The sequence below is a fragment of the Poeciliopsis prolifica genome, unplaced genomic scaffold, assembly GCF_027474105.1.
Source record: "Poeciliopsis prolifica strain line A6 unplaced genomic scaffold, Auburn_PproV2 SCAFFOLD024, whole genome shotgun sequence".
Classification (NCBI taxonomy): Eukaryota; Metazoa; Chordata; class Actinopteri; order Cyprinodontiformes; family Poeciliidae; genus Poeciliopsis; species Poeciliopsis prolifica.
Genome location: NW_026562399.1, coordinates 3,282,810 through 3,308,017, shown reverse-complemented (window position 1 = coordinate 3,308,017; position 25,208 = coordinate 3,282,810). Strand labels below are relative to the sequence as shown.

Genomic DNA, 25,208 nt, shown 5'->3' with positions numbered 1-25,208 from the left:
CACACACAACATGCTCCGCTCTACAGAAATTGAAGAACAGCTGAAAAAGCGATTCACATCTATCAGTCTGGAAAGACATTTCTACGGCTTTGGCTCAGTAATGTGAGAGTTTTTATCTACAAATGGGAACATATGGAACAATATGTGATTAAAAAAAATGGAACAATAAAACTAAACTGGTGCTTCTGTCAGAGGAAATTCACTTTCTAACTCTTTACTGAAACAAGTAACTTCAGATAATTAAACTTTAAATAAATTTATTTAACCAATACTTTTACTTTTGGAGCAAACTATGGAAGAGAAGTTGGGATTACAACTATGGTGTCTCACAGCCACAACTTGTGTTTTTTTTCACCGCATTTACAATCTGAAACGCTAACATGCTAATAGCAGAGTTAATTTTTCATATGTTAGCATTTCTGGTTAACTTTACAAACATTTAGCACACTTAGCTTCTTGGTGGTTTTGTAAACTTTCAGTTGAGTAAAGTTCAACATGTGTTGAAGTTTTGGGTTGTTGTTTATATCCATGTTCTTATTTTGAAGTGGATGATGTTTACTCTGTTCCCAGAATGCATCATTGTTCAACAGTAAAAAGCTTAAATTCTGCTGTAGTTCTGTCAAAAGGGGTAACAAAACCTAACAGCTATATAGAAAAATTAAACAATAAGTGAAAGCTCTGTTCCAAAGAATCACTTCCTGAAGCATAAACTGTACAGGGAGGCAGATAATTACAGATATGAGCCTTTTTAGGATGATATGCTCCATAGTACAACATGTACTACTGACATAATATGCATATCAATATGGTGTAAATCAGTCCTTTCATGCACTAACATTAGCTTCTGCTAAATACCATGTTGGCTTAGTATTTTAGCAGAAATAATGTTACTGATTTAGGATTAGTGCAGCTAACTTTTACATTAGTGGTGCCCACAACTACCTTGAAGCAACATGAAAATGCCTCTAAAATCTAAGAAAGTTTGTAACAACACAATCCTGGCTGTTGCCTTAATTTGCATCTTTCAACCTAAACTCTGTTAAAACATGAAAGGCAGCTGTTTTAAAGCTCCCAAAAAATAACTTTGAAAAAAACATTTGCTCTATCTGCTTCCACAAATTCTAAAAGCAGTTTTATTTTATTCATCTAATTAAAATGTTAGTTGATTTTATTCACATTAATTTGACGATTAATGTGAGTACATTTTGTGTCTGCACACAAAAACAAAGAGGCCTCTTTGTTTCGTTTCTTTAATTTGTTTAGTTTCAAGTTAATGACCTATAAAGAATGTAGTGCAAACAGCTTTTGAAAACATTTCATTTCTGTTCTTCAATGGCAAGTTTAAAACATATGAAGGGCACTAAAAGCAATCTGAAGTGGTGCAATGAAATGATGTAATCATTCCAACCCACCAAATTCTGGGCAAAGAGCAGAGAAGATAAAATATCTATAAGCAACGTTGAATAAATACTTGTAACATTTTCTTCCTGCAGTGTTTTTGAGTTCTCCTTGGATCTTAACTGAAGACCCCTGTGCTAATGCAATCAAGAAATGCTGTTAACATGGCAGTGTTTTATCCAGACTACAGCTTTAATCAGGTTAATAGCAGCGTATTGATGCGCATGTAAACTCTGATGCATCAGGAGAATGAATAACAACACTGTGCTGATCTCAGAAGAGCCTCCAAGCTGGAAAAAGACTAAATGCAAACTAACGTTAAGAAAAAGAAGCAGACCTGGAACTGAACTCACAAGACAAATCCTCACTGGTGTGTTTAAGTAGAAGTTGCACTGGAAACAATCTGATTAAATCATGCAGATACTCACAGAAATAGACCCAAAGATTTGTTTAGCTTCAAAGAGCTGAAAAGATGAGACTTAAAGCATGAAATGAATCAGATAAAAATCTATAGTTCATTCTCGTACGGAACCGTTATAATGGGACAGTTGATTTTTAAGTCCAGAGTTTGTGCCCTGAAAATAACATTTGCACTGCAAAAACACAAAACCTTACCAAATATTTCTGGTATTTGGTAAGTACACTTTACATCCTAGTACATCCTAGTACACTTTACATAAGGCAAAACTGATTTACAACAAATAATAACTTGTTCTAAGTAAGTAATTCCTTAGTATTGATGAAAACATTTTGGTTCCAGTAGGCGATTATTTCACTTGAAACAAACCATTGTCCAATTCTTCATCAAATAAACAAAATTACAAAGGCTCAACTCAAGGGGGGAGGCTGCAGATAATTAGATTGTTGTTAATTATGGAAAATAAAAGAAATGGAAAACTGCAAGACAAAAGTGCTTGTGTAGATTGCATTGACTTATTGCCAGGCATGCAACCAAAACCAAATCAAGAATTATTTGTCAATATAAATTAAAGAACAAATGCAAAAATAAAAGCTTCTTTTAAAATATATTTTACTTGTTTCCAGGTGTAGAAACAGAGGACTCGTGAGAAACATTATGAATCATTAACTCAGCACATTCTCTGCAAAAAAACAAATGCTTGATGAATATTTATTTATTTATTTATTTGGTCAGAACAGTTTGCCTCTGATAACAAAGATTAATTTGAATTTGTTTGTTGTTTGGGCTTCCACAGAGGGATGCATGATGTGTTTGTTCATTTGGGTTTCATTCAAGTTGTTTATTAAGTTGAGCGTTTTCCAGCTACGTTAATCTCGACTGATGCCATTTCTTTTTCATTCCAAGTTGATCATATTTTCTCTGTAAAAAGTCAGCTTGTTACCCATTTATTGTGAATATTTATCTCAGTTTGTGGAGTGAAACTGTAAATTACAGCGACAGACATGACAGAAGAAGCAGGTGAATCCTTTTCACACAGCACTAATCTGGTTATGCGACTTGGTAAAAAATAAATACAACAGGATGATTTGTACCAACACAACTTTCTCCAGAAATTAGCCACAGGCTTTTCTTTATGATGCCAAGCCAATCATTTATTCAACTTTTTGCCCTCCCTTTGGGATTATGTTAGCTTTGAGGATTGACATGAGTTTATTCTTAAATTGCAGTTGCAGAAGAAGCCTCACTCCTTGGGCAGATTCCTGTCCCAAAACTTGAGCTGAGGAGGTGGATCACGTTACAGCTTTCATCAGAAACATCTTCAAAAGACGCTGGCTGTCTGTGGCAAGCACCAAAGTGCCCTAAAAGTCGACTCTTCACCACGGCTCCCTGATCAATCCTTTCTTCCACTTTGACATCGCCGTCCAGCCAACAAAGCCTGTTATCATGTCAGGACTTGTGACATCACACAACAAAGCGCTCACCATTAAGACTCTGCTTTAGCCAAACATCTCCTTCCACAGAAAGCTGCTGTTATTCAGCCGGCGTACTGCTGAGGTCTTTGTATTCACTCGGAATGAGACACACTGGTTTGATCTTGTTTCATTTAAATTCAGCTCAACTGACTTAATGCTGCAAGCGGTCTAACTTTCCTCCTACACGTCCGCCCGGTGACTCCTCATAGTGAAGCAGAAAGTGACAAAATGCAGAGAGATTCTCATTCTTATTCATGCAAACCTTGTGTTTCTGAAGGAATAATCATTCCTTCAGACAATAGTAAGACCTACCAGCATTCACTGGGTTACCAGCTCAGGTTTTCCTCCAGAGACGGAAATTTCTTCCTGAAGTTGGTGGGTCTTGTCTTGATCTCTTCAAATGTCTCTGTGGTTATTCCCACAAGCCTTGTTTAGTCCTCTTTAATCAAACTCCAGTCCGTTTGCCTAGAAAGTCCAGTTGTGGACGTCTGAATGTGTAAAACTAAATTGTCGTGGAAGTTACTGCGATAAGCAATGATACTTTTATTTGAGAATGATTTCAAGTCATATCATGGTGATTGCATAATAACACAAGAACACATTCTCAAAGATTTACATTTTCACAAATATTTAACACTGGAAGTGGAAGACATCTTAAATATCCAGAAATACATAAACAAAACAACAGAAATAACAAGTTATATTAACTATGAAGTCTGTGTAAACAAAATTGTCCTTCCAAAAGAAAAGGACTAGATAACACCACAACTTTTGTCATCCGGTTTCTGGTAGAATAAGATAATAAATAAATCATGCAAATAGAATTTATGGAGCTCGTTTTAATTGATCACAAGGTTAATTGATTTATTTCTTATTGCTACAGGCATAGGCGTTGGTACTGTTGAAGTGAACTCTGGTGCAGTTTGGTTTGACACAGTGCAGTGTGAAAGACAACCTTATCAGTGAAAATGAAATGTAGCAGTTTGGTCCCCAATCAAATTGAATCTGTCAGACTATCGGGTGTGAAACCACCATCAGTCTCCTTCTTTCTTCTTTTTCTGCCCTCATTGTCTTTTAAACCTGATCTAGAAGTAGTTGAAACAGCTCGTTCTGACTGAGAATGACATCTGTGTGGGGGTGCCAGCATAAAACTCACCAGCTCACGTTAACTCGCGGTGACTGATTGCTAAGATAAGTGTCAGGTAAGTGTTTGTTTGCTATTGTCTCGTGTGTTTACACAGCAACTAAGATTGTTGCTACGCTGGGAGTAAAAGGTCAACTTCTTCTTCTTGATGCTGGCAACCTAGTCTGAAAATCCAGGAAGAAGCACAACAAGGCCTGGTTTTTTCAGAGGCAGCCTCCTCTGCTAAAGATGGGAACAAAAGCCCTAAAATAACCTATTTTGATGATTTGATAACCACCGGGTGAGATTTTGTTTTTGCTTCTTTTACCGTCCTGCTGTGTTCTCTCTTCTTTTCCATTTTGAAGAGTGATTAAGAGAAACTGATCATGCTATACCTATGAACTAAACAAACATAAGATTTCTTATTAAAGCTGAAATATACATTGCTTAGCCTTAATGGAAAAGATTTGTGTAACCATTGTTTTATTTTGTTATATTTTATATTCTTTTGCACACTAAATAAATATACTAAAATTAAAATGTTGCATAAGTAATATATTTTCAAGATTATCAGTTTGATTCATTTTAAGATTTCTTTTACACTCATTTCACATGTGAGGAAGTAAAATAACTATGGAAAATGTTCTGCAAAACACTAAACAATAAAGTTAATATATAAATATTTAATTTACATTCAAATTCTAATAAGATCGGAAATTCAAAAATATCAATCATTTATTTTGATATGTACCAGAATTTTGTAAATTTGTATTTATCAGATGTGATAACATACATATGAATATTGCAGTATTTCTTTCATTTAATTATATCCCACTGCAGTTGACATCTGCAGACCAATCATGTTGCATCTGATGCAACCAATCAGATGTTAGCATCTATTTGCCAAACCACAATATTTTAAATTAATACATAATGGCCTCCAGATAAGATAAATAAAAAAAAATAAACAATAAAACAATTTTATGAGCTTTTAGCACTTACTCAATTCCATTTTTAATACATTTTATATCTTATATTTACTTTATATATATATATATGTATGTATGTATACATATATATATTATTTTTATTTATTTATTTACCTATGTTAACATAGGTAAATAAATAAATAAAAATTCTAAATATTTTCCTAATAGTGGCACTTTTGCACTTCGATAAATAAACATTGGGGATAAATATTGTCAGTCCACCTCATGCAAAGATGTAAACAGAGTGAAAACATTCCATCAGATTCCAGGATTGGATCAACAGTTGCTGCTGTTTTCCCCCGGCGGGGCAAATTTTCTGCCCCTCTTGTTGCTCCCGAGGGACAATTAAACCAAGAGATTGTTCCTCTGGGGAATCTTCCAAACAAATGCCTTGCAACCTCTAACTGAACAGCAGAAAAGACAGAAACAATTAGTCTGGATCTTTAATTGGCTTAAGGGCAGAGCTCCACATCAACCATAAAATGTGAGTTGCTACCATTTATCGCTGAGCTGCAGTCAGAAACAATGTTCCTACAATATGCATAACATTAAACAAACTTTGTTTTCCACAGTGTGCCATATTGAAATAGACTAATGTGCAAATTTCATGCTTTAAATTCTCCAGAAATCCGTGAAATTCTCCAATAAGCTGGTTGGTTTGAAGCAGCCAATTTTGCGTGGTTTAGAAAGTGCCAGCTGCACGCTAGGCTCAAGAGCATGGCACAGCCCATTAGCAGGAGACAAACACCATGACGGAGGGTCTGGTGAGCCCCAGGGTTGTCATGAATATTCATGTACACATGCACACACCCAACATGTCGCTTCACCATCAAAGTCAGCCTGCATTCATACACATTTCATTTCAACTTAACAGATGTGGCTGCATGCAAGTCTATGTTTCAGGCAGCTGGAGCTGCGCCAGAATGGAGGGGCGTTTTATCCCTAGGGAAGGAAAGACAAAAACTAAATGTTGACTAATAACTTGAAATTAAAGCAAAAACTTAGTTTTCTCTGTTTTGTTTTCAGGGTTTTACTTTCGAAAGCATGACATTTGGCCAGTCTAACTTCACCTGTCATTATCCAAAGCAGCAGTGTCCAAAGCAAGGTCAGCAGAGTGAACTGAAACTAATGAAATAATGAAAACTGAAATTGGAAAAACATTTTTATAAACTGAAATAATTAAAAATGGTAATTATTGGGGAGAAACTACAATTAACCAAAACTGTATCATTCATTTCTAAAGCTAACTAAAACATACTGAAATTATTCATATAATACCCATTGCCTTTGTATCTATGAATTTATTTATTGGCCTTTTGAACTGATGTGAAATTAATTTAGATTTTTTCCCCACTCAAGCAGTTTACGTCAACTGTCAGCACATTACGGTACTTCGTTCTCCTGGCGTCAGTCCGCACGATGGCGACAGCAAAAGCTGGGATAAAATGTTAGTAACTGTTTTCAACAGTAATAGAATTATTTTTTTGAAAATAGTATTTTCTGCTGAATAATTACTTCCCAGTCAGATGAAAGATCACAATACAATACTATGACTTTTTTGAATTCTGCAACTCAACATTAGCCAAAACTAAATTGACTATTTCACTATGACTAATAAAAACTAAACTGAAACTAAGCAATATTGAACCAATAATAACTACTAAAAACTAGAAAACACTCCCAAAAACTAATTCAAACTAAATGATTTAGACAAGCAAAAATGAACTAAAGTGAAAAACTATTATAACGTTGGTCCAAACTGCTGCTGGGAAATTTTTAAAAAATATTGGAGCCAAATTTCTGCTGAAAAAGATCAATGTTCTTGGAAAATATTAAGAATAGCACAAAATATTTATCTTTTTAGCTCCTTACCTTGAGGGGAAACGGGACAGCATAAATCAGGAAACTTGTAGTCAGAAGCAGACTTTACTGCACCTATTCATTACGTTTGAAGGTAGAAATTTTAGTTGATTTTCCTGGGACTGAAAATAGGGTAACATTTTTCTAGACAAAAAAAAATCGGAAAAAAAAAATTATTAAGAATAAATACAGAAGTTGTATAATTTTGGTCTGCAACTAATAATTATTTGATGTTCAATGTTAAATGTTTCGGGAATAATCCTTTTTATGCAAAAAAAAAAAAAAACCTACTGTATTGCAATTGAATAATGAGTGTTTAAGTCATTGTTTAGCAAGTGTTTTTGTGTTTTAAAATTTGTATAAACCATAACTTTTTGCAGCCTGTGATTAGTATGAATGAAATGAAATTGTTCAGGCATTACCTGTAATCTGAGTGTTTTCTGAATTTGTCTCATATTTTGTGAAAGCAGTCTCTGCACTCTTTGACCCATTAACATCAGGAAGACACGAAGAATACCTGCCATGTTTGGTATTTTTATAAATCCATCACATGTGGTCACGATATCACTTTCCAACTCAACCGCAGTGATGGACGACATGCAGCACAAAATATATTTTTTGCAAGCTCTTGAGGCATTTCTGACTGAGAGACAGTGGCACACATGATTTGGCAGTTTGACACAAAACCCAGCAACAAAAGTAATCAGAGAACGTGGCATTCCTCTGAACAATGACAAGGCCTGAGGGGACGCCTCATGCAATTACTGGAGAAGCTCTGTGGCATGTGTATTGTTCACAGAGGAAATTTATCTTGCATACATTACCACAGAACATGCTTGAAGATACTGGTGTAAGCTCTTAGCAGTGACATAGTGCTGTAGTCACATTTCAAACAGGCCTGAAGGAAGAAAAGAGGTCTCTGGGGTTTCCACTCTGCTGCTAACAGAGTTCAACAAGAGGCTTTTTTACAGCTTAACCGATTAATGAGTAACTTTAACAGAGTGATGCAACGCTCCAGGTGACGTAATCAGACCCAGTATTGTTGGGAATCTGTAGGATTTTTCTAGATGTCCAGGCCACTATACAAGTGTAGCATTTTAATGTCTACAACAAGAAATTTTACATGTACGTTGTGCGTACACGTAAAAAAAGGGCAAAGAACACATTACAGTTTCATGTTTTCAGGCTCGATGTTTATTTTGCGATTATCAATAAGTGATCGCCTGAACACAGCAGTGGTTCAGTAGCTAATTTAAACACCTGCTCTACTAATAATCTGGCAGAGAGGTGGTTTGTGGTTTATTTTTCTGCAGCAGGTCTATGTGTGAAGGTTGTCAAAGTCAAGCTAGCATTGCTGACCTATTGACTCTCCCTCGTTATTTTTTTAGATGAAAACATTTCACTGTCCCTTCAACCTTATCATCTAGTTGTGTATCTAGGTAATGACTTATCTAATTTTGATCAAGTTTATTGCCAGTAGACTTGAAATAACTATCCTTGCTGAACAGTTACTTGTAAGTTAGTTTTGTCTTATTTTAAGTTTACTGAGATATTTGCACAAGAAACTAGAAACTAAACTAAAATACTTGGCAAGATTTTGTATTTTTGCAGAGCAAGGCATGGCACATCTAAAAATATGATTTGACTCTTTTTGAAAACGAGTTTAAAAATTAAAACGGAGGTTCTGTTGCAGCTACATGTGCACTCCTGCTGTTCCTGAAAGAACTGTTGACTACAAGGAAGAGTAAATATTCCCAGGCTCCGTCCACAACACTCAGAAAAAAAAACTACACACAACAAAGACGTGGGGCATGAGAGAGGTGCCTCAGGAGACACGATGTGGTGGTGAGGGGGCGGGGGGACTAAGACTTGGAAAAGGCGGGAGGCAGGCAAAGTCCTTTTGTATAATTTCTTTGTAACGTGAATCCGGTTTTGCCCCCCCACCCTGGAGAATGTGGTCTGTCCGAGGTTTTGTGCGTCAGGTGTGAGCAGCTGCTGTTTAGGCTATGCAGACCAAAAAAAAGTGGGGAAAAGAGGAAGGAACAGCTTCTCACTGGAGGGTGTTTTTCCTCTGCCCCATTGGCTCCGGCGGGGCCGCTGCCAACACTTGGACCCTGGCCCAGGAGAGTGCCATGTGTCATTACAGATGGGCCTTCTAAATATGAAGGGACATCATGTGCAGATGGCCAATTTTGCCTGGGCATAGTTCAGAAACAAATTGCCAGATCTGCTGAGGACTGAAGCACGGCTAATGAACATCTTGTTTTAAAACAAAGAAAGAGACTCCGCTTTCTCATTAACTTGAACACATCCCTGATTTAATCTACTTTTTCACAAATATTATTCTTCATATGCAAGATGTTTCACATATAATTCACAAAAAAATTCAAATTCTACTTGCTTCTTAATTATCTCTATCAGGAAGTTCTTTTATAGCAGTGATTCATTTCAAATGGTTAGACTTCTTTACTTTTTTTTCACCTATGACACAGATGACTGAGGTTTAATATATGCCGATTCCAGTCAGATTCAGAAAAACACCAGAAGTGACTTTAAGTGTTTTTTTTTTTTTCTGAAGACAGACATAAATGTACTGAATTAAAAATGTGTTTGATAACTCTTGACCGGTACAGCTGACTTAAATATACCAACAACTTCACAAATTTCATCCAACATGGAAAACTTTCATGTGTTCAGTCAGGGCAATTAGGAGCATAACATTCAACGTGAATTAAAAAAATAAGCTGAAACTGACAAAATCAATAGGTTGACTAGCTTGGTCAAACATGTAAAAACAAATTTAAACAGACCTTTCAAATGGTTCAGAAAGTGCAAATAAGAATTCTAAGTATAATACAAAATAAATAAAAAAGCATAACATCACTCATCACAAAGCATAGAATTAGACTGAATATATCCGCGTTACAGATCAGGGCACATTGTCACGATACCCAATATTGAGACCGATACGTATTAATATCGGGTTAGTGCATCTCTCGTCATCAAAACTCTAGACTTTTGATGACTCCGGGTTACAGTTATTTAAGTGACTAAATTACATAAAACCAATAAAAAACAGGTGTCGTTGGTATCTTGCTAACTGTAACTGTTTCTAACATAAACTGTGCAGGGCTGGATTTACAAGAAGTGGGCCCCTGGCTGGAAACCGTTTCCACTAAATAACAGTCCAAGTTACATTACATTAATAAGTAGTACAACACATACCTGGTCATGAACTGATGATACCAGCAGATAAAGGTAGATTTAATATATCTGTTGGCCATTAGCTCCGTGTTGTCCCAAAATAAATTACAATAACTTTATCATTTTCGCATATTTCAGTATTGTTTATTTTAATAAAAATCCCAAAATATTATTACAACTCAGCTGATATGCGCCTATGATACGTATATAAAGCATAATGTCTGCAAAATAAGCATTCATTAGAAATACATATATAAATATATATATTAAAAAATCAAGCTAGTGGGAGGATCAAGGCCAGTAAAAACTTGCCTCTGCATACTTCAAAATCCTTTCAAACTGCTGCACAGAAATAATCAATCTCGTATATGCAGGGTGGCCAAATTCAATGCCAGTGATTCAGATGCACAGGCCTCTGAGCACTGCTCAGCAAAACAGAAAAAAACAATATATTTTCTGTTATAGGAGTCACTGAGCACATTTCTGAAACCAGAACGCTTTCTCATTAGCTTTTTGTGTTTTTTCTTGTGTGTTTAAATAACAGTCTCCAGTCTCGTAAAGTCTTAAGAAATGCTCTGAGGATAGCGAGTCAAGGATGTTTCAAGTAGCGTTTCAGCACCTGAAAGATAGTCGATAGAGAAGAAATTCCCTCCCAGAAGGGTTTGGATCAAACTACAGAAGCAGCTGCTGGGTATAAAAACCCCAGTCAGACTTCAAACCTACACATGCAAGACAAGCTGCCTTCAACGCAGGCAGGAGGGTGGCTGTCAGTTCTGCTCCTGCCAGCAAAAACTGTTTCTTTGATTTTCCTAAAACATGATTCAAAACATCTGATGATCCGCTTAAAACACACAGTGAAAAACAAATGGCAAGGCGTGTTAAAATTAGCAGTCTCCATTCTCCTCCTCCATGGTCCAGTGGAACTTTAAAAATGGTAAAATTACACATTTACACACCATCAGTTCTCTTAGCCCAACTCCATCTGAAAATAAAATAAAGTGATTTTAAAATAGACATGTATATTTTTTTATTAGAAGTATAAAACATTCTAAACGTAGTTTAGTAAATTAAGTTGAAAGTTAAAAGCTAGCAAAGTAAGCAGTTTCTTGAACTACGTTAAAATGACAACTTTTTTAATTTTACTACAAGACAACTGTAATTTCATTATGATAAATGTGATGAGTACCCATGCTATATAATTACTGTGCTATTCTAAAGAAATTACTGTAACAATAATCAAATTACAGTAATAAAAATTACAGTAAAACTGTAAAAAAATTACAGTAAGGTTACTGTACTGTAATTTCTTTACCGTAAAGATTCCATTAACTGGCTGGCAGCCTGCTGCTTATAAGTTACTGTAAATTCTACAGTGATGTATTTTACAGTGTACCAAATAAAATGAATCCTTTCAAATTTGATTTCAAAGGAATTAAACACATTTCATTTAGTGTGAACCACAAATGGAATATGGAAAATAAGTTTAACATCAGCAAAGTTTCCATCTTATTTTATGCATATGAGTAAGAAACAGTTGATGGTTAACAGTAAAATTTGAAACAACTGTCAATTTTGCGAAAAAGAAATTTTATACACGATTAGTTTTTGTATTTTCTGAAAGAGTTCAAATGTTAAAGAAGAGTTGCAAACACACTTGCCAAATAAATTGTGGCATAGCAAACATTCCCATTCACTGGTGAATCTCTGCCTTACCAGAGGGACAAAACTTGAAAAAGAAAAACTTCAGTTCAGACCTTGAGAACAAAGGGGAGGCTTCTCTCTGTTTGTCTGAGGCATTTGGTCCATGCTAGTTAGGAGCCTCTGCTTCCTATTTGTTATAGCCAGACGTAACAACAATATTAGACAAAATTACATTTTGCATAGCTGAGATAAGTCATTCCAAACCAGTAGATCTGGCTAATTCAGATTTTTTTTTTTTAACTGTTTGAGTGTGTGGGACTCGTTTTCACTTTTTATAATAGCAAAACGAATAAAAGTTATAATTTTTTTAACCTGAGACTCATTGGCCTTGGGTCATTTCCTGTGAAAAATGTAATTTAAAAAAATAAAATTGATGACCATACACCTGACACACCCCCTACACATTTACAATGATGGTTGTGTCCACCAGATCAGACCAATATCATAAAGCCTTGCAGGTCAATTTGAAGATAAATATAAATGTTTACTTACATTGAACAGAACTTTTAGATGAACATCTAACAAAGTTTAAAAGTTTTCTCAAAACGTTTGGAAGTTGGGCAGAAACATTAACGGAGGAGATATCAAACATACGTTTAATTTTTAGTCAGAACTGGGAAATTCTGACTTCTAAGTCAGAGAATCAATCAGAACCTCTGGGGCACCACACCAAGTCGGACTTTCCACTCGGAAAGTCAGAGAATTTCTCAAAAGCCAACTTTGACATCCAATTTGGTATCTCCTCGCATCAACAATGGTAAAGTGTGGTGGAGACATGTTAGTTTTACAAGACACACTTGTAAAAGTGTGCATAAATTCAATGTTACATGTAAGGTCATTTGGTTAATCCACAAAAAAATCAACAAAACTACCCAAAGTTTCTTGAGCTTCATTAGACATTTTCCAGCTCAAACCTAAACAAACAGGATAAGGGTTATAACAGGGAACCTTTATTTACACCTTTAGTCTTCTGTGTGCGATAACAGACAGTACTCAATCTAGACAAAAGCTCAGTTAAAGTAAGCAGATTAAATATCTTTAAGGTGGGAATTGATGGCTCCACACACTGACCTGCGCGCCGGCTGAATTAGCTGACATATGCCTGAAAGTTACAGGGCAGCAGCATTATAATTCTACCGGGATCAAACAGCGCACTCTCTTTAATGAAAACAATGAGCCAATACATTAGATTATATGGCTGTCATGGCTGGCTATCACTCAGGCAAACGCACTAATCCCACATGGACAACTGGAGCCAACAGCTGCACACCTCCTCCTGCATGCAGACAAGCCCGTCGGAGGCATTCCCAGGCACCCAGACACGGATAAAGAAAGACCAGCCTGTGTTTACGTTGACTGATAGGCCCAACCACCATAAAGTTTCCAAAACTAGATATTCTTATCAACAGCACAACCTGCGTTGTCATAGAAAAGTCATTTTATCTGCTAAAAAACAAGACAAGAAAACAAAACAGCTTTTTATTTTTCTGGATCATCTTTTTAAATATTTAAATAGAAAACGCAACACATTTTATACACTTCAGACGTGTATTGCATCACAAATAAGAAAATGTTTTCTGGTTTGAATTCAAGGAGAAAAACAACTTTTTTTGGATACTGAATCGATTTCCATTTGACCATGCAACAAGTGCTTGTTTTCCTTAACTTTCACAACTGAAAGTTATTTTCTTCTTCTCAAAGCCAATTAAAATATAGAATAGTAGCCCTAAAGCTAAGAAAAGTATGAGCTAAATCATTTTTGCTCTCTTTTTTCACTGAATTTTGTAGCTAATTCAATCCCAACAGTTTCGAACTTATCTTTAGATTGGCTGTTTTCTATCTCCATTTATGCAATAAAATACTCAAAACAAAAAAGTAAAATCTTTATACATAAGGATGTGGAATTGGAACTGTGATTAAAAAAATATCACAGTACCAATGAATTTTGCCAGCAATAAAATTTTAGTAAAAACTGTTCATCCGTCATGTTGTCTTTAACTCCACTGGCAATAAATCCTCACAGGCCAACTAAAATGACTTCAGTCGCACTCAAATAGTAGTTAATCTGTCACAGAGGCTGGTTTTTAGTCTCAGTTAACACCACAAATAAAATCTTCAGATCAATCGAACTTTGTATTTGCTCCAATGGTAAAAAAACAAAACAAAACAAAACAAAAGCAACAGAACAGAAATTTAGAAAAACAGAAATTCATCTACAGATGTCCACACCAAAATATTTTTAAAGAATTGACAGTACAACCATGAATACATGTAGCTTTTAGATGGAAGAAAACCAAAGATATTTCAGAGGGTTTGTCTTTAGTAGTGATGCCAGACAAGAATAAAAGTGAGCACTGCCCAGTCAAAGAGTTGCAGCTGAAGAATGGCAGCCGTCCCACAGTCATCCCACGCTCTGATTGGCTATTGGAGCGAATGAAACCTCTCTAAAAAATTACAGGACAGATTTTCAAGAAACCCCGGGAGAAAACTGAGAAACTGGTTTAATGTCACAATTCATCTAAAACAGCTCTAATTGGAGGAGACTGAATCAAAGCTGTGCACTTGGCCAAGACATTCCAGAAAGGAAACGTATTTAAAGACAAGAGATCATTAAAAAACAAGGCTAAGGAACTACTGAGTATCTGAAGTATATCTTTGTCTTTGGTTAAAACAAGCTTGTTCTTCTTTCAGGTAAGTTACTTGTACTTTCACTGGTAGAGTATCCTGATATCCTGACATATCTGCCTCACGTAGACAGATATGTGGGAAAACTAAAACATTTCTATGCATTTTAGTCTTTCATCCACACTAAAACTCAGTTTTATACAACTAAAATGTATTATTTTTTAACTCCAACCAAAGTGAAGATTTCATAAAACTTAATAAAGATTTAATAAAAGTGTATCTATCTGTTTGTGTGGCTACATGGGAAACAGTCTATGACCAATAATATGTTAATATATTTATGTACTTGGCAGGGAGCAAAAGAAGAATTTGAGTGGTTTTAAGTCATTCTTCAATTTTTTTCTGCATAATTTTCTCCTTTGTTGTGGCACACTGCAATAAATTAATAACACCTATATCTCAAAGTCTCATTTTGTTTGATTGGCAGGTAAAAGGATACTTCTAGGCATATTTTTTCCCCAAAAAAGTTACTCACGTAAGTGTATCTAGTTACTACCCACCTCTGGTAGGAACATATTTACTGTCTAATTTGTGATCACTGTAAGAAGCTCTTCTTTCCCAGCATAAAAAACTGCCTGTCCATGTTCTGATTGCAAAAGCTACTTTGCACAGAAAGAAAGCGACTTTATCGATCCCACCCTGCCTTTAAATGCAGCAAAGGATAAGACGTGTTTAGTTAGAAATATTTCATTACAGCATGGATTAAAAAGCCCATCCTTTCCTGTCTGTGTATGTCAACATAAAAGCTCTGCCAATGCAGAGATTTACTGCACGACAGCACGGCTCACTCACCCATTATTACAGGAGAACATGACCATCATGCTGATGAACACTGGACTTTGAAATCAATGTGTGTACATGTGTGTGTGTGTGTGCTGTATCTACTGAGCTAAATGACTAAATGTTCTCCTCACACACCGGTTGGGTTCATTTCCACACAAGAGAAACGCTTTTAGCCTCAAACTGTTTTGGATAAGTGTCCTTCAGGGTTCATTAGGGAGCAGGGCGGTTGAGACGGTGCCTGATTTAAAAGTTATTTGGAAGAACCGCGGTCTCTGGGAGTGGCCCCCCGACCTAATCCAGAAACAGACAGCAGCTTACTCCTTCTCCAGAGGAGGGAGAGGGGAGATGAGGATGTAATGGAGGTAACCCAATTAAGACGAGGCTCATGGGGTAAAAACAGGGGATCAGGGCGGGACTGAGAGTGCTGTCCTGTTGTGAGGCAAAGAGAAAGAGGGAGGCTTCCACTTGGGGAGGAAAAGTTTAGCTAGGAGGTTTAATACTTTCTCATTTAAATAAGGGACTATTTAAAGACCAGTTAACCCAACTGGTTCTGTTATAGGATATTAACACTGTCAATCACTCTCCTGGTGGCGCTGCTCATCCCTAGCCCTTGATCTCTGATACACTGCAGCTAGCAGAGCTTATTTTGAATGCTAATGCTAGTTAGCATGGCCACCAATGAGTAAGTTCTTTCTCTGTAATCAGCACAGTAAAGACATGAGGATGATTGACAGCGCTAAGATCCTCCTCCTAGTTCTGATTGGTTGGTTTTAGTCAGGAGAAGTGCATTTCTTCAGATGGCAATAGGAAGAGATTGATCTTTTCAAAGATTATCTGTTTCATATCATACTGTCATGGCATGTGACAATTTAATGAATACATTAAAAAAAAATTCATAAAAGTTACATCCTCCTATTATTTAATTTCCCTTTGGGATCTATCAAGTATTTTTTGATTTTGGACTGAATTGAATTTTGAAAATATATAGGTTAAATGCACATTTGCAAAGATAACATTACATTTCACACTGGAGAAAGGGGACCAAAAACTGGAATCACATTCTTTGACATCTTCAAAACACTCCTTTAAAATACCTGCTTAATACTTTACTATACAGGGTTGCCAGTAAAAGCTAATATTTTATTGAAGTTTTTTTTTAGTTCAGAAATGACATTTCTTTCAGACAAGATGTGACTCACTTTAAACAAAACGAACCAGAAAATGGGCAAAGTAATTTTGAAAATGAATAATGATACTGGTGATCGGTGAAGGACAGTAAGATTCTACCAATAAAGTAAAGAAAAAAATGTGGTAACATAACTTACAACATTATGCCTAAAACAAAATCCCTGTATCCACTACCACCTTCTTCCCTCTGTGACATTCCCAGACGTTCCCTGGCCAGCTAGGAGAAATAATCCCGACAGGGAGTCCTGGATCAAACCCAGATCCCAGCTGACCATGCCAATTAACCCTCTAAAGGAAAGGGAGACAAAAACATTGGAAACTATTATCTCAAGTTTTTTTGTTTTGTTTTTTAACTAGATTGACCAGAGCAAATATTCCTTCCAAAAAACAAAGAAAAGACAACCATAATTTCCATCTACATGATTTAAGTGTAGCTGAAGAGTGAAAGGAAAAAATGCATTCAAACCTCACCAGGGTTCACTTCAACCAAATAGGAACCGAGGTCTGTAGGTGCACCAGAGTTCAATTGCACATTCACACCTCCACATACCAACCAGACTTTCTATGTAAATGAACTGGAGTTTGATTAAATATGACTGAACAGAGTTGATGAGAACACATCCTAACTCTACTTAGCGTAACAGTTACGCTCTGCATCAGTTACTAACCTGTTACTCTGTCAACAAATCCTCATGAGCTAAATTTGGAGCTGAAATGTTTGGACTTCTCTGTTTAAAAAGTCACTAACCAAATGCCTCGCATACCTCAAGTGTATTCCAGACAAAGCAACACATCTGCATGCAGGACCTTGAGCTGCACAGAGTTGGGCAGATTATACGTCTATTCAAAGTATCTGTGAATTAATAAGGCGTAAAATGTTCTACAGAATGATCCAATAAAGATACAGAGAGCTGCAGCCTAATCCAAGGGAGTTTAGGCAAAAATGCACAACCGGAGCAATCAGAGGAAATGAGGCATGAGTTTGTAAAAGAAAAAAACATTAACAAAGAGAGATTCTGACTGGTTTCACAGAACCAGGAGGAGTACAAGCATGCACATGGACACATATTATCACAACTGGACTTTCACATCAAGCTGCTGGTTCTTCACTGGTGAAAACACAAAAACTGACCATTTAACATCAGCTCAGATCGAGACCAACACTACTTATATCGCCATTTTTACACAGAAGTAGAATCATACTTAGCCTTTACACTTTACACTTGTACACTGCATTGCACTGTATAAATGGCATGCAGTTACCTTAAAATGTAGTAATAAATAGTTTATTTTTCCACAATATTTATCATTGTCAAAATAGTACCACATAATATCATGACAGCATTCTAAGTCCATATTACCCACACTCGCATAGAAACGTTTGACAAATCAGGATCCCAATTTGGGAAACCTAAATTTTCAAACTGACCCCAACATTAAAATCCAATATGGCTACCTTGCATGTGTAACAGTGGTCAATGAAGAAAGTTATCTACACTTCTGAGAATCTCTATCTTGCAAAGTATTTCACATATGTTACACTGAACCACCTCCTTAAGTGAAAACATTGCTTCAGTGCTTTTTGGAGATGTTGCAGCTTAGTCTGGGAATAACATCCCATCATTTGAGCATGCTTTTGGACTTGTTAATTGTTGTAATATTACTAGCAACAGAAGCCAGTAATACACTGCTTTTGGGTCCTGGTAATTTTGCCTTTGTAGTTTTTCCAATCAACATTTGTTTGGGCACAAAATTGTGCATATATTGTCGTTGCCGCTAAAATCAATCATCTAGCCTATCTTTCCCTAACGCTGATGCTAAGAACTAAAAAAGGAACCTTTTAGAGAGACGGACAGAGTTTGGTGTTTCGAACCCCAGAACTGGATCGATGATGAAGATAGTGTTGCAGCAGGCGGAGGAGGTTGATTGACGAAGGCAGAGATCTCTGTTGGTCTGATGAGCTGTCATCTTTGCATCGATGGTGAGGTCACACAGAACTTGGGTCTTTGTCTTTGCCTTGATCTTCATCTTTGTCTTGATCTTCATCCTTTCCTTGGTCTTCATCTTCATCTTGTCTTTGGGGTCTGAACCCAGCCGATGAGAGAAGTGCGATTTGAAGCCACATGTTGCGGGGCTGACGGATTGGTCCCCATGCGCAGGACAGTCTTCGGCTCTGTGGCCCCGGCTCTTCTTCAGCTGCAGAGTTCTTTGTCCATCTCGGTCTTGACTCGAAGCTGCCTGGAGGACCCAACCAAAGATTCCTCTTTTGCTCTCCCCTTATAAAGGGTTTATACCCGCTTTCAGTGCATTTTCATTGGCTGTGCTTGCTTTATTGGGTAGCTGTTTGGACAGATAAACTCATATCCATCTTTGCCTTAGAGACATTTTGTCCTGATGTCTTGGCTAATGTCTCAGGGTTGCTCAACGTTCCTCCCATGTCTCTGACACGTGTAAGTTGTTCAACAATCTATGTCCTAATAAGGCGTTGGTCATCTCTGCTTTTCCGTTTGTCCCCATTTTACCCCTAACCTTTCACCTACTATCTACCTCCAACACATCATCAGTGATCCTTAATAGCAGTTACATGTTTTACACCATTTCAAGTTCAATGTTAAAATCACATTCGTAAACCTTTTAGTTTCTTTAATTTAGCATTAATTTATAATTTTATGATAACCATAACTTTTTACTCTTTTATTATTTGATACCAAAGTTACAGTTACTTGTTTTACTTGTACGTTTTTCCACAAGTGTAAGTAAGTATTGTTATAAGTAAACCAATATTAATATAAGTACTTTACTTTAAATCTTATCTAATTACTCAAAATGTTTAGATTTTATGCTTTTAAACAAGGACTGGTCTCAGCTATTTTTATACAGCTGCAAGCTGGAAACTTACTTCCTCTTTTTCCAGGAAACCTGCTCTTCCTGTCTCATCTCTCTCTCTGACTATGATTTCTTATGATTAGATAGAAAAAAAAAATAAGTATAATTAAAGCTAACGTTGCAGGAGACAGAAACAACACACACAACCAGATTTATTGTATTGCAGTCTGGGTCTACTGTTGGATCTAGATGTGATTGGTGTGACTTATTTTAAAGGTAACTTTATTTGTTGTTAATGTTAACTAAAATTTCCAGCATGGGGAAGTGGGATGATCTCGGATTTACTTGACAATATATCTGAGCTTATTGTCCCGAATACACCTCATAGTACTCACCATGGAGGCATGTTAGGGGTATATGGCAACAGATAAGTGATCAATATCAACTGACAATACATCTGATAGAGTATTCAATACTCAATACATACAAAATACCACCGGAGATAGACACCTGCAGCCTGGCAACCCCACTGGGGTTAACTGTGTAAGATGGAAAATTGGAAAATGAATGTGGGTTAATTGTGTAAGATGGAAAATAAGATGGAAAATGTGGATGGATGGATGGATGGATGGATGGATGGATGGATGGATGGATGGATGGATGGATGGATGGATGGATGGATGGATGGATGGATGGATGGATGGATGGATGGATGGATGGATGGATGGATGGATGGATGGATGGATGGATGGATGGATGGATGGATGGATGGATGGATGGATGGATGGATGGATGGATTCATGGATGGATGGATTCATGGATGGATGGATTCATGGATGGATGGATGGATGGATGGATGGATGGATGGATGGATGGATGGATGGATGGATGGATGGATGGATGGATGGATGGATGGATGGATGGATGGATGGATGGATGGATGGATGGATGGATGGATGGATGGATGGATGGATGGATGGATGGATGGATGGATGGATGGATGGAATATATAGAATATTCACTGAACTATGATTCACAAGAAAGGCCAGCTAAGTTGGTTTGGTGGCATCAATCTTTCTTTGGTTACCTAGCAACAACCTGCTGGGTAACAAATAGTGTCAAGTTCCCCCACACCTCCTGACTTCAGTTACCTAGCAACAACCTGCTGGGTAACTTGCACAGCAGCAGTTTCAGGTTTTGCTATTATCTCTCATTCGTTCCTTAAAACTAAGAAAACAATGCGGTGAGGTGAAAGTTGTGGATAAAACAGGAAAGGCCATGCCACCAGTTTGGTAGCAATTTAGGTATTTAAAAGCAAAAAAATGATCAATTATTATCAAAAGACAATTATTGATAGCGACTAATATGAAATGCTTATATTGTGACATGTTTTTCAGCCATATCGTCCAACCCTGAGGCATTTCATTCCAACTTTGACAACAACCAATTTAAAGTAATGCCAATCAATGACCATTTTTAGTTTGATATACATGACAGCCATATTGTATTTTGAACTCATCAATGTTTGAGCATCCCCATCTGTTTTAGAGCTGGAATTCTGATTTTAGAGGAATTTTTTTACACCCTATCAACGAAGCACAAGCTTAATCAGAAATAAACTGTGACAAGGTCAAACAAACAGTTTCTGGTTGAAACGTTCACCAGATTTCACATGCATGGCGACTGCTTCTGAATCTGCTTGGTCTTTGTTCTTGTCGTATTTCCAACTGGGAACAGTAAAAATTCGGCTTCTGTCTGGAAAGAGGCTGTTCCCATAAGCCCGGTCACAGAGCATTTTAATGAGACCCCCCTTTAACCCCCCCACTGGTTTTGAACTTGGAACTGGAACACAGTTAACTTGGTTTGAAGTCATTCCCAGATCCAAGCTGTGACAACGCCACCAGCAATGGTTCCCTGAGACGATCTCCACTGCACTTCCTGATGCAACAAACGTCAAGATAGGGTAAACAACTCTTACTTTTATCTGCTGGTGCTTTTTTCTTTAGGTTTTCATCACAGTTAACTCCTTCTTACTAATCTGTGAAAGGTTGATACCATTGATTCCAACACTTCTTGACACAAAGCAACCCAAATGCACAGATACTGGGCTATGTGGAGCTCTGTGTTAATTATTTATGGGTTAATACTGCAGACTCGTTCAGTAAGAAATGTTTCTGGAGTTAACAAAAATCAGAAACGGCTTGATTTTCACAAAAGGAAAATCACCTCCAACTACTTCCCACGACAAGTGAATTATAACAGACATGAACAGAAACAAACATTATGACCATACTGAGTGTAAAACAAAGCTTTCCATCACATTTACTGGCTAGAAAAAACCCAAACAGCACTGCGGCCACGAACAGTGATTCTGTACAGGTCCAAAGCAAGGAGTATTAGAGCTTTAATAACTTCTGCAGACTTCAGAGCACAAGGTCACACGCCTTTAAAAACACCCATCACATGTCAGAGTGTTTAAACTGGCTTTCATCGGCTGAAGCCAGGACTGGCAGTGCTAGTGAGCAGCATCAATTACGCAGTAATTAATTACACCTTTCAGGGTTTTTACAAAGCCCCGACGTTCAGCTCTCAAACTAAACTAAAAAGTTAAACAAGACCAAACTGGACCAGCTGGATGCACTTATAATTGCCGTTCGCAATTATAAGTGCAAAGCGAGATTTTGTCTTTTTTTTTTTTTTTTTGTTATTTAGCACGCAGCTATAATTGAACGGTCTCGACGCATAGAAATGTCAAGAGCATCCAAAAAAGCAGCTACATTGTCAGTAAAACTTGCCGTCTGTTGCCTGGTTTCAACTTTTTTCTTTAAATAAAACGAAACAGTAATAATATTTTTTTTTTTAAAAAAAAAAAGAGGAGTTAAAATGCGGTTGAACTCACCGCTCCGGTTCAGCAGGAAGATATGAAGAAACAGCAGAAACGCTCCTCGGTGGAAAGCCATGTCTTCTCTTCGCTCCTCTCTCCTATCCAGTCCAAACACAAACTGAACACAAGTGGAGTCGGTGTGGAGAGAAGTTCGGCAGCAGCCCGGAGGAGACAAGAGGAGGAGGAGGGAGGAAAAGGGGAGGGACGCAATTAAGGTCCTGCCGGGGTCCTCCTCCTATTCCTGCTCGAAAAAAAAAAAGCAGCTTATCTGTGTTTCTCCTGCTCCAAATTCACATTTCTTCTTGGAAGAAAGTCCTTCAGGTGGAGATTAAACATGGCCGCCTTATCGCGCCACACCTTTGAGGTCCCGCTGGCTGCATTCACAAACCTATTTCCCCCATATCAGTTGGAGGTGGTGAGTCCTTTTAGGTCTAATTTTGCAGATGCAGAATATTTTATAAAAGAATAACAAACAAACAACAAAAAAAGACTTAGGACCTGATATGGTTTATCTTTAAAGTGCAGACATTTAGTTCTGCGTCTCAACATCACAAAAATACACAGCTTTTATTTTTTACTATGTAAACATGGAGAAAGAGCAAAAAGGAGGTGAAATTAATTGTGGGTAGAATCACAACATTCAAGCGGAGGTGGTTTTTTGTGCACGATGCAGTTCTGATAGCTTCCTCAGATCATGACCTTCAGCGTTCACTGGAGCGGTTCACAATACACTTATTACAGCGTTTTGACTCCTATTCCAGTGCGACTCGGTTTGACTGAGCACCACAACTGCAACATTTGTTACATTTTCAGCTGCTGCTGTTCTCTTTCACACTGCACTGTGTCAAACCAAACATTTCAGCACGCTTTTCCAACCCTCACCTGTGGTGGCGCTGCACCAAGAACAACTGAAGGAAACAGCCTTAGAAACCTCTGAAGACACTGAGCACAACTTTCTGTCAACAAAAGTCGAGTGGCGTCAAATTTCAGCACCTGAAGGATTTCTCTTTAGTTTTTGATAACAGACCACAAACCATTTCTTACGCCATATGCTAACGATAGGCTAACATGCTTTTGTTGTACTTACCCAGAATGCCCTGCCCTATATTCCACTTCTTGCTTTTGAAACAGTCTCCAGTCCACTTGGCATTCACCAGAGTTCAAATACTCTGGTATGTAGTCTTAAACCTCGACTTAGCATTAAGTTTTAAGACTTAACACTAATCTTCAACCAAACCAAATTATAGGCACACCAGAGTTTGTTTTCTTGATCACATGGCTTTGTTAATTGGCACATTCATCAATCATTTCTATTACATCAGTCCTTTTTAGTCCACTCTAATCAAACTGTAGTTTATCTGCCTGTGGAGGTCTGGTTCATTTGGGGAGGTGTGAATGCACAATCAGACTGATGCAGACCAAAAAAGTGAACTCTGGTGGATCTGCAAACTCGGGTTGGTTGAAATGAACTCTGATGCCATTTGAATATGAATGCCAAGCAGACTGGAGACCGTTAATTTACATTCAGAATGACTGCATAAAAGATTTTAGTTTGACCAGTGGCTCTATTATCAGGTAATGCGCCGGCATGGTTCTTGCAGCAAGGTGGAAAAACTGGGTGGGTTTGTTGCTTTCATTCAAAAGCCAAAATGTTTGAGTTTAAAGACTGAACGCTAATCTTTGTGGTGATTCTGGAAATGACAACTCCCACAGCAAACAGAGCTGTGAGATCTAAAGTCAGCAGATACCGAGGTTCATCCATCCTGTGAAAAGAGCAGATGACCAGCTGTGACATACCACCCTCTTGTTGTTTTCACAACAGTAAAACTCACAGCTGATTGTGATTGCTGAGATTTTTACTGAGTTTCTGTTTGTCTGAGACTTTCTGCTTGGAGTTCAGCTAATTGAACTGACAACTTCCTTACTAGTCTCAGTCCTTGAACATTTTCACATTTTCTCATGTTGCAACAACAAACCGTATATTTTGTTGAGATTTTGCACTACATCAGTAAAAAGTAGAGCATATTTTGTCAGATAAAAATGTAAAAACTGTGTTGTACACTTATATTTAGCTCCTTCTAATTGAATTTCCACAAATAGAGTCTGGACTTTTCAGATGCCACCTGTTTTAATACATAAACTCTTAATTGGACCAAAGAGAAAGCAGATGCCTGGGAGGATATGATGAAATAATGTTTTAATAAGAAAGTCCTAAAAACAACTTATAAAAAAATAAACAGAAAGGGACACACAGGGAGCAAACAGAGACCAAGAAACATGAGGCAAGTGGAAGAAATCAGTGAGGAGTGAGTGAAGGAGAGCAGGTTAAATACAGGGAGCTTGAACAACAGACAGATTTTTATTAGTCAGGGTCCAGCTGTGAAAAGCGAGCAGCTAGCAGGCTGAGAGAGAGAGAGATGGCACAGAGGGGAAAGAAGGTGTAAACAAATTGGGGAATAAACAAAACTAAATAAAGAATAACTAAGAATAGACTGATCAGAAGAATTAAAACAGAAACAAATGCTGATCTAAATCACAACTAGGAAAATGAAAACAAGGAATAACTGATGCCAAACAACTGATCAAAAATACAAACCCAGGAAAAACCCAAAACTCCACACAAACCAAGTTCAGACAGCATCATTTTCCTTCCACCTCATATTTATGCATCACT

At 37.3% G+C, this 25,208-nt stretch overlaps 1 protein-coding gene across 2 annotated transcripts in view; it reads right to left on the bottom strand.

Moving 5' to 3' along the window:
- Window positions 1-22,651, bottom strand: part of mcama (melanoma cell adhesion molecule a) — a 59,808-nt gene extending 37,157 nt beyond the window's left edge. For both annotated transcript variants that reach the window (XM_055046876.1, XM_055046877.1), the window contains exon 1: window positions 22,550-22,651. In XM_055046876.1, coding sequence (XP_054902851.1) covers window positions 22,550-22,610 — 61 coding nt within the window. In that variant the 5' untranslated portion in view covers window positions 22,611-22,651. The remainder of the gene's footprint in view (window positions 1-22,549) is intronic.
- Between the last annotated feature and the right edge of the window lie 2,557 nt (window positions 22,652-25,208).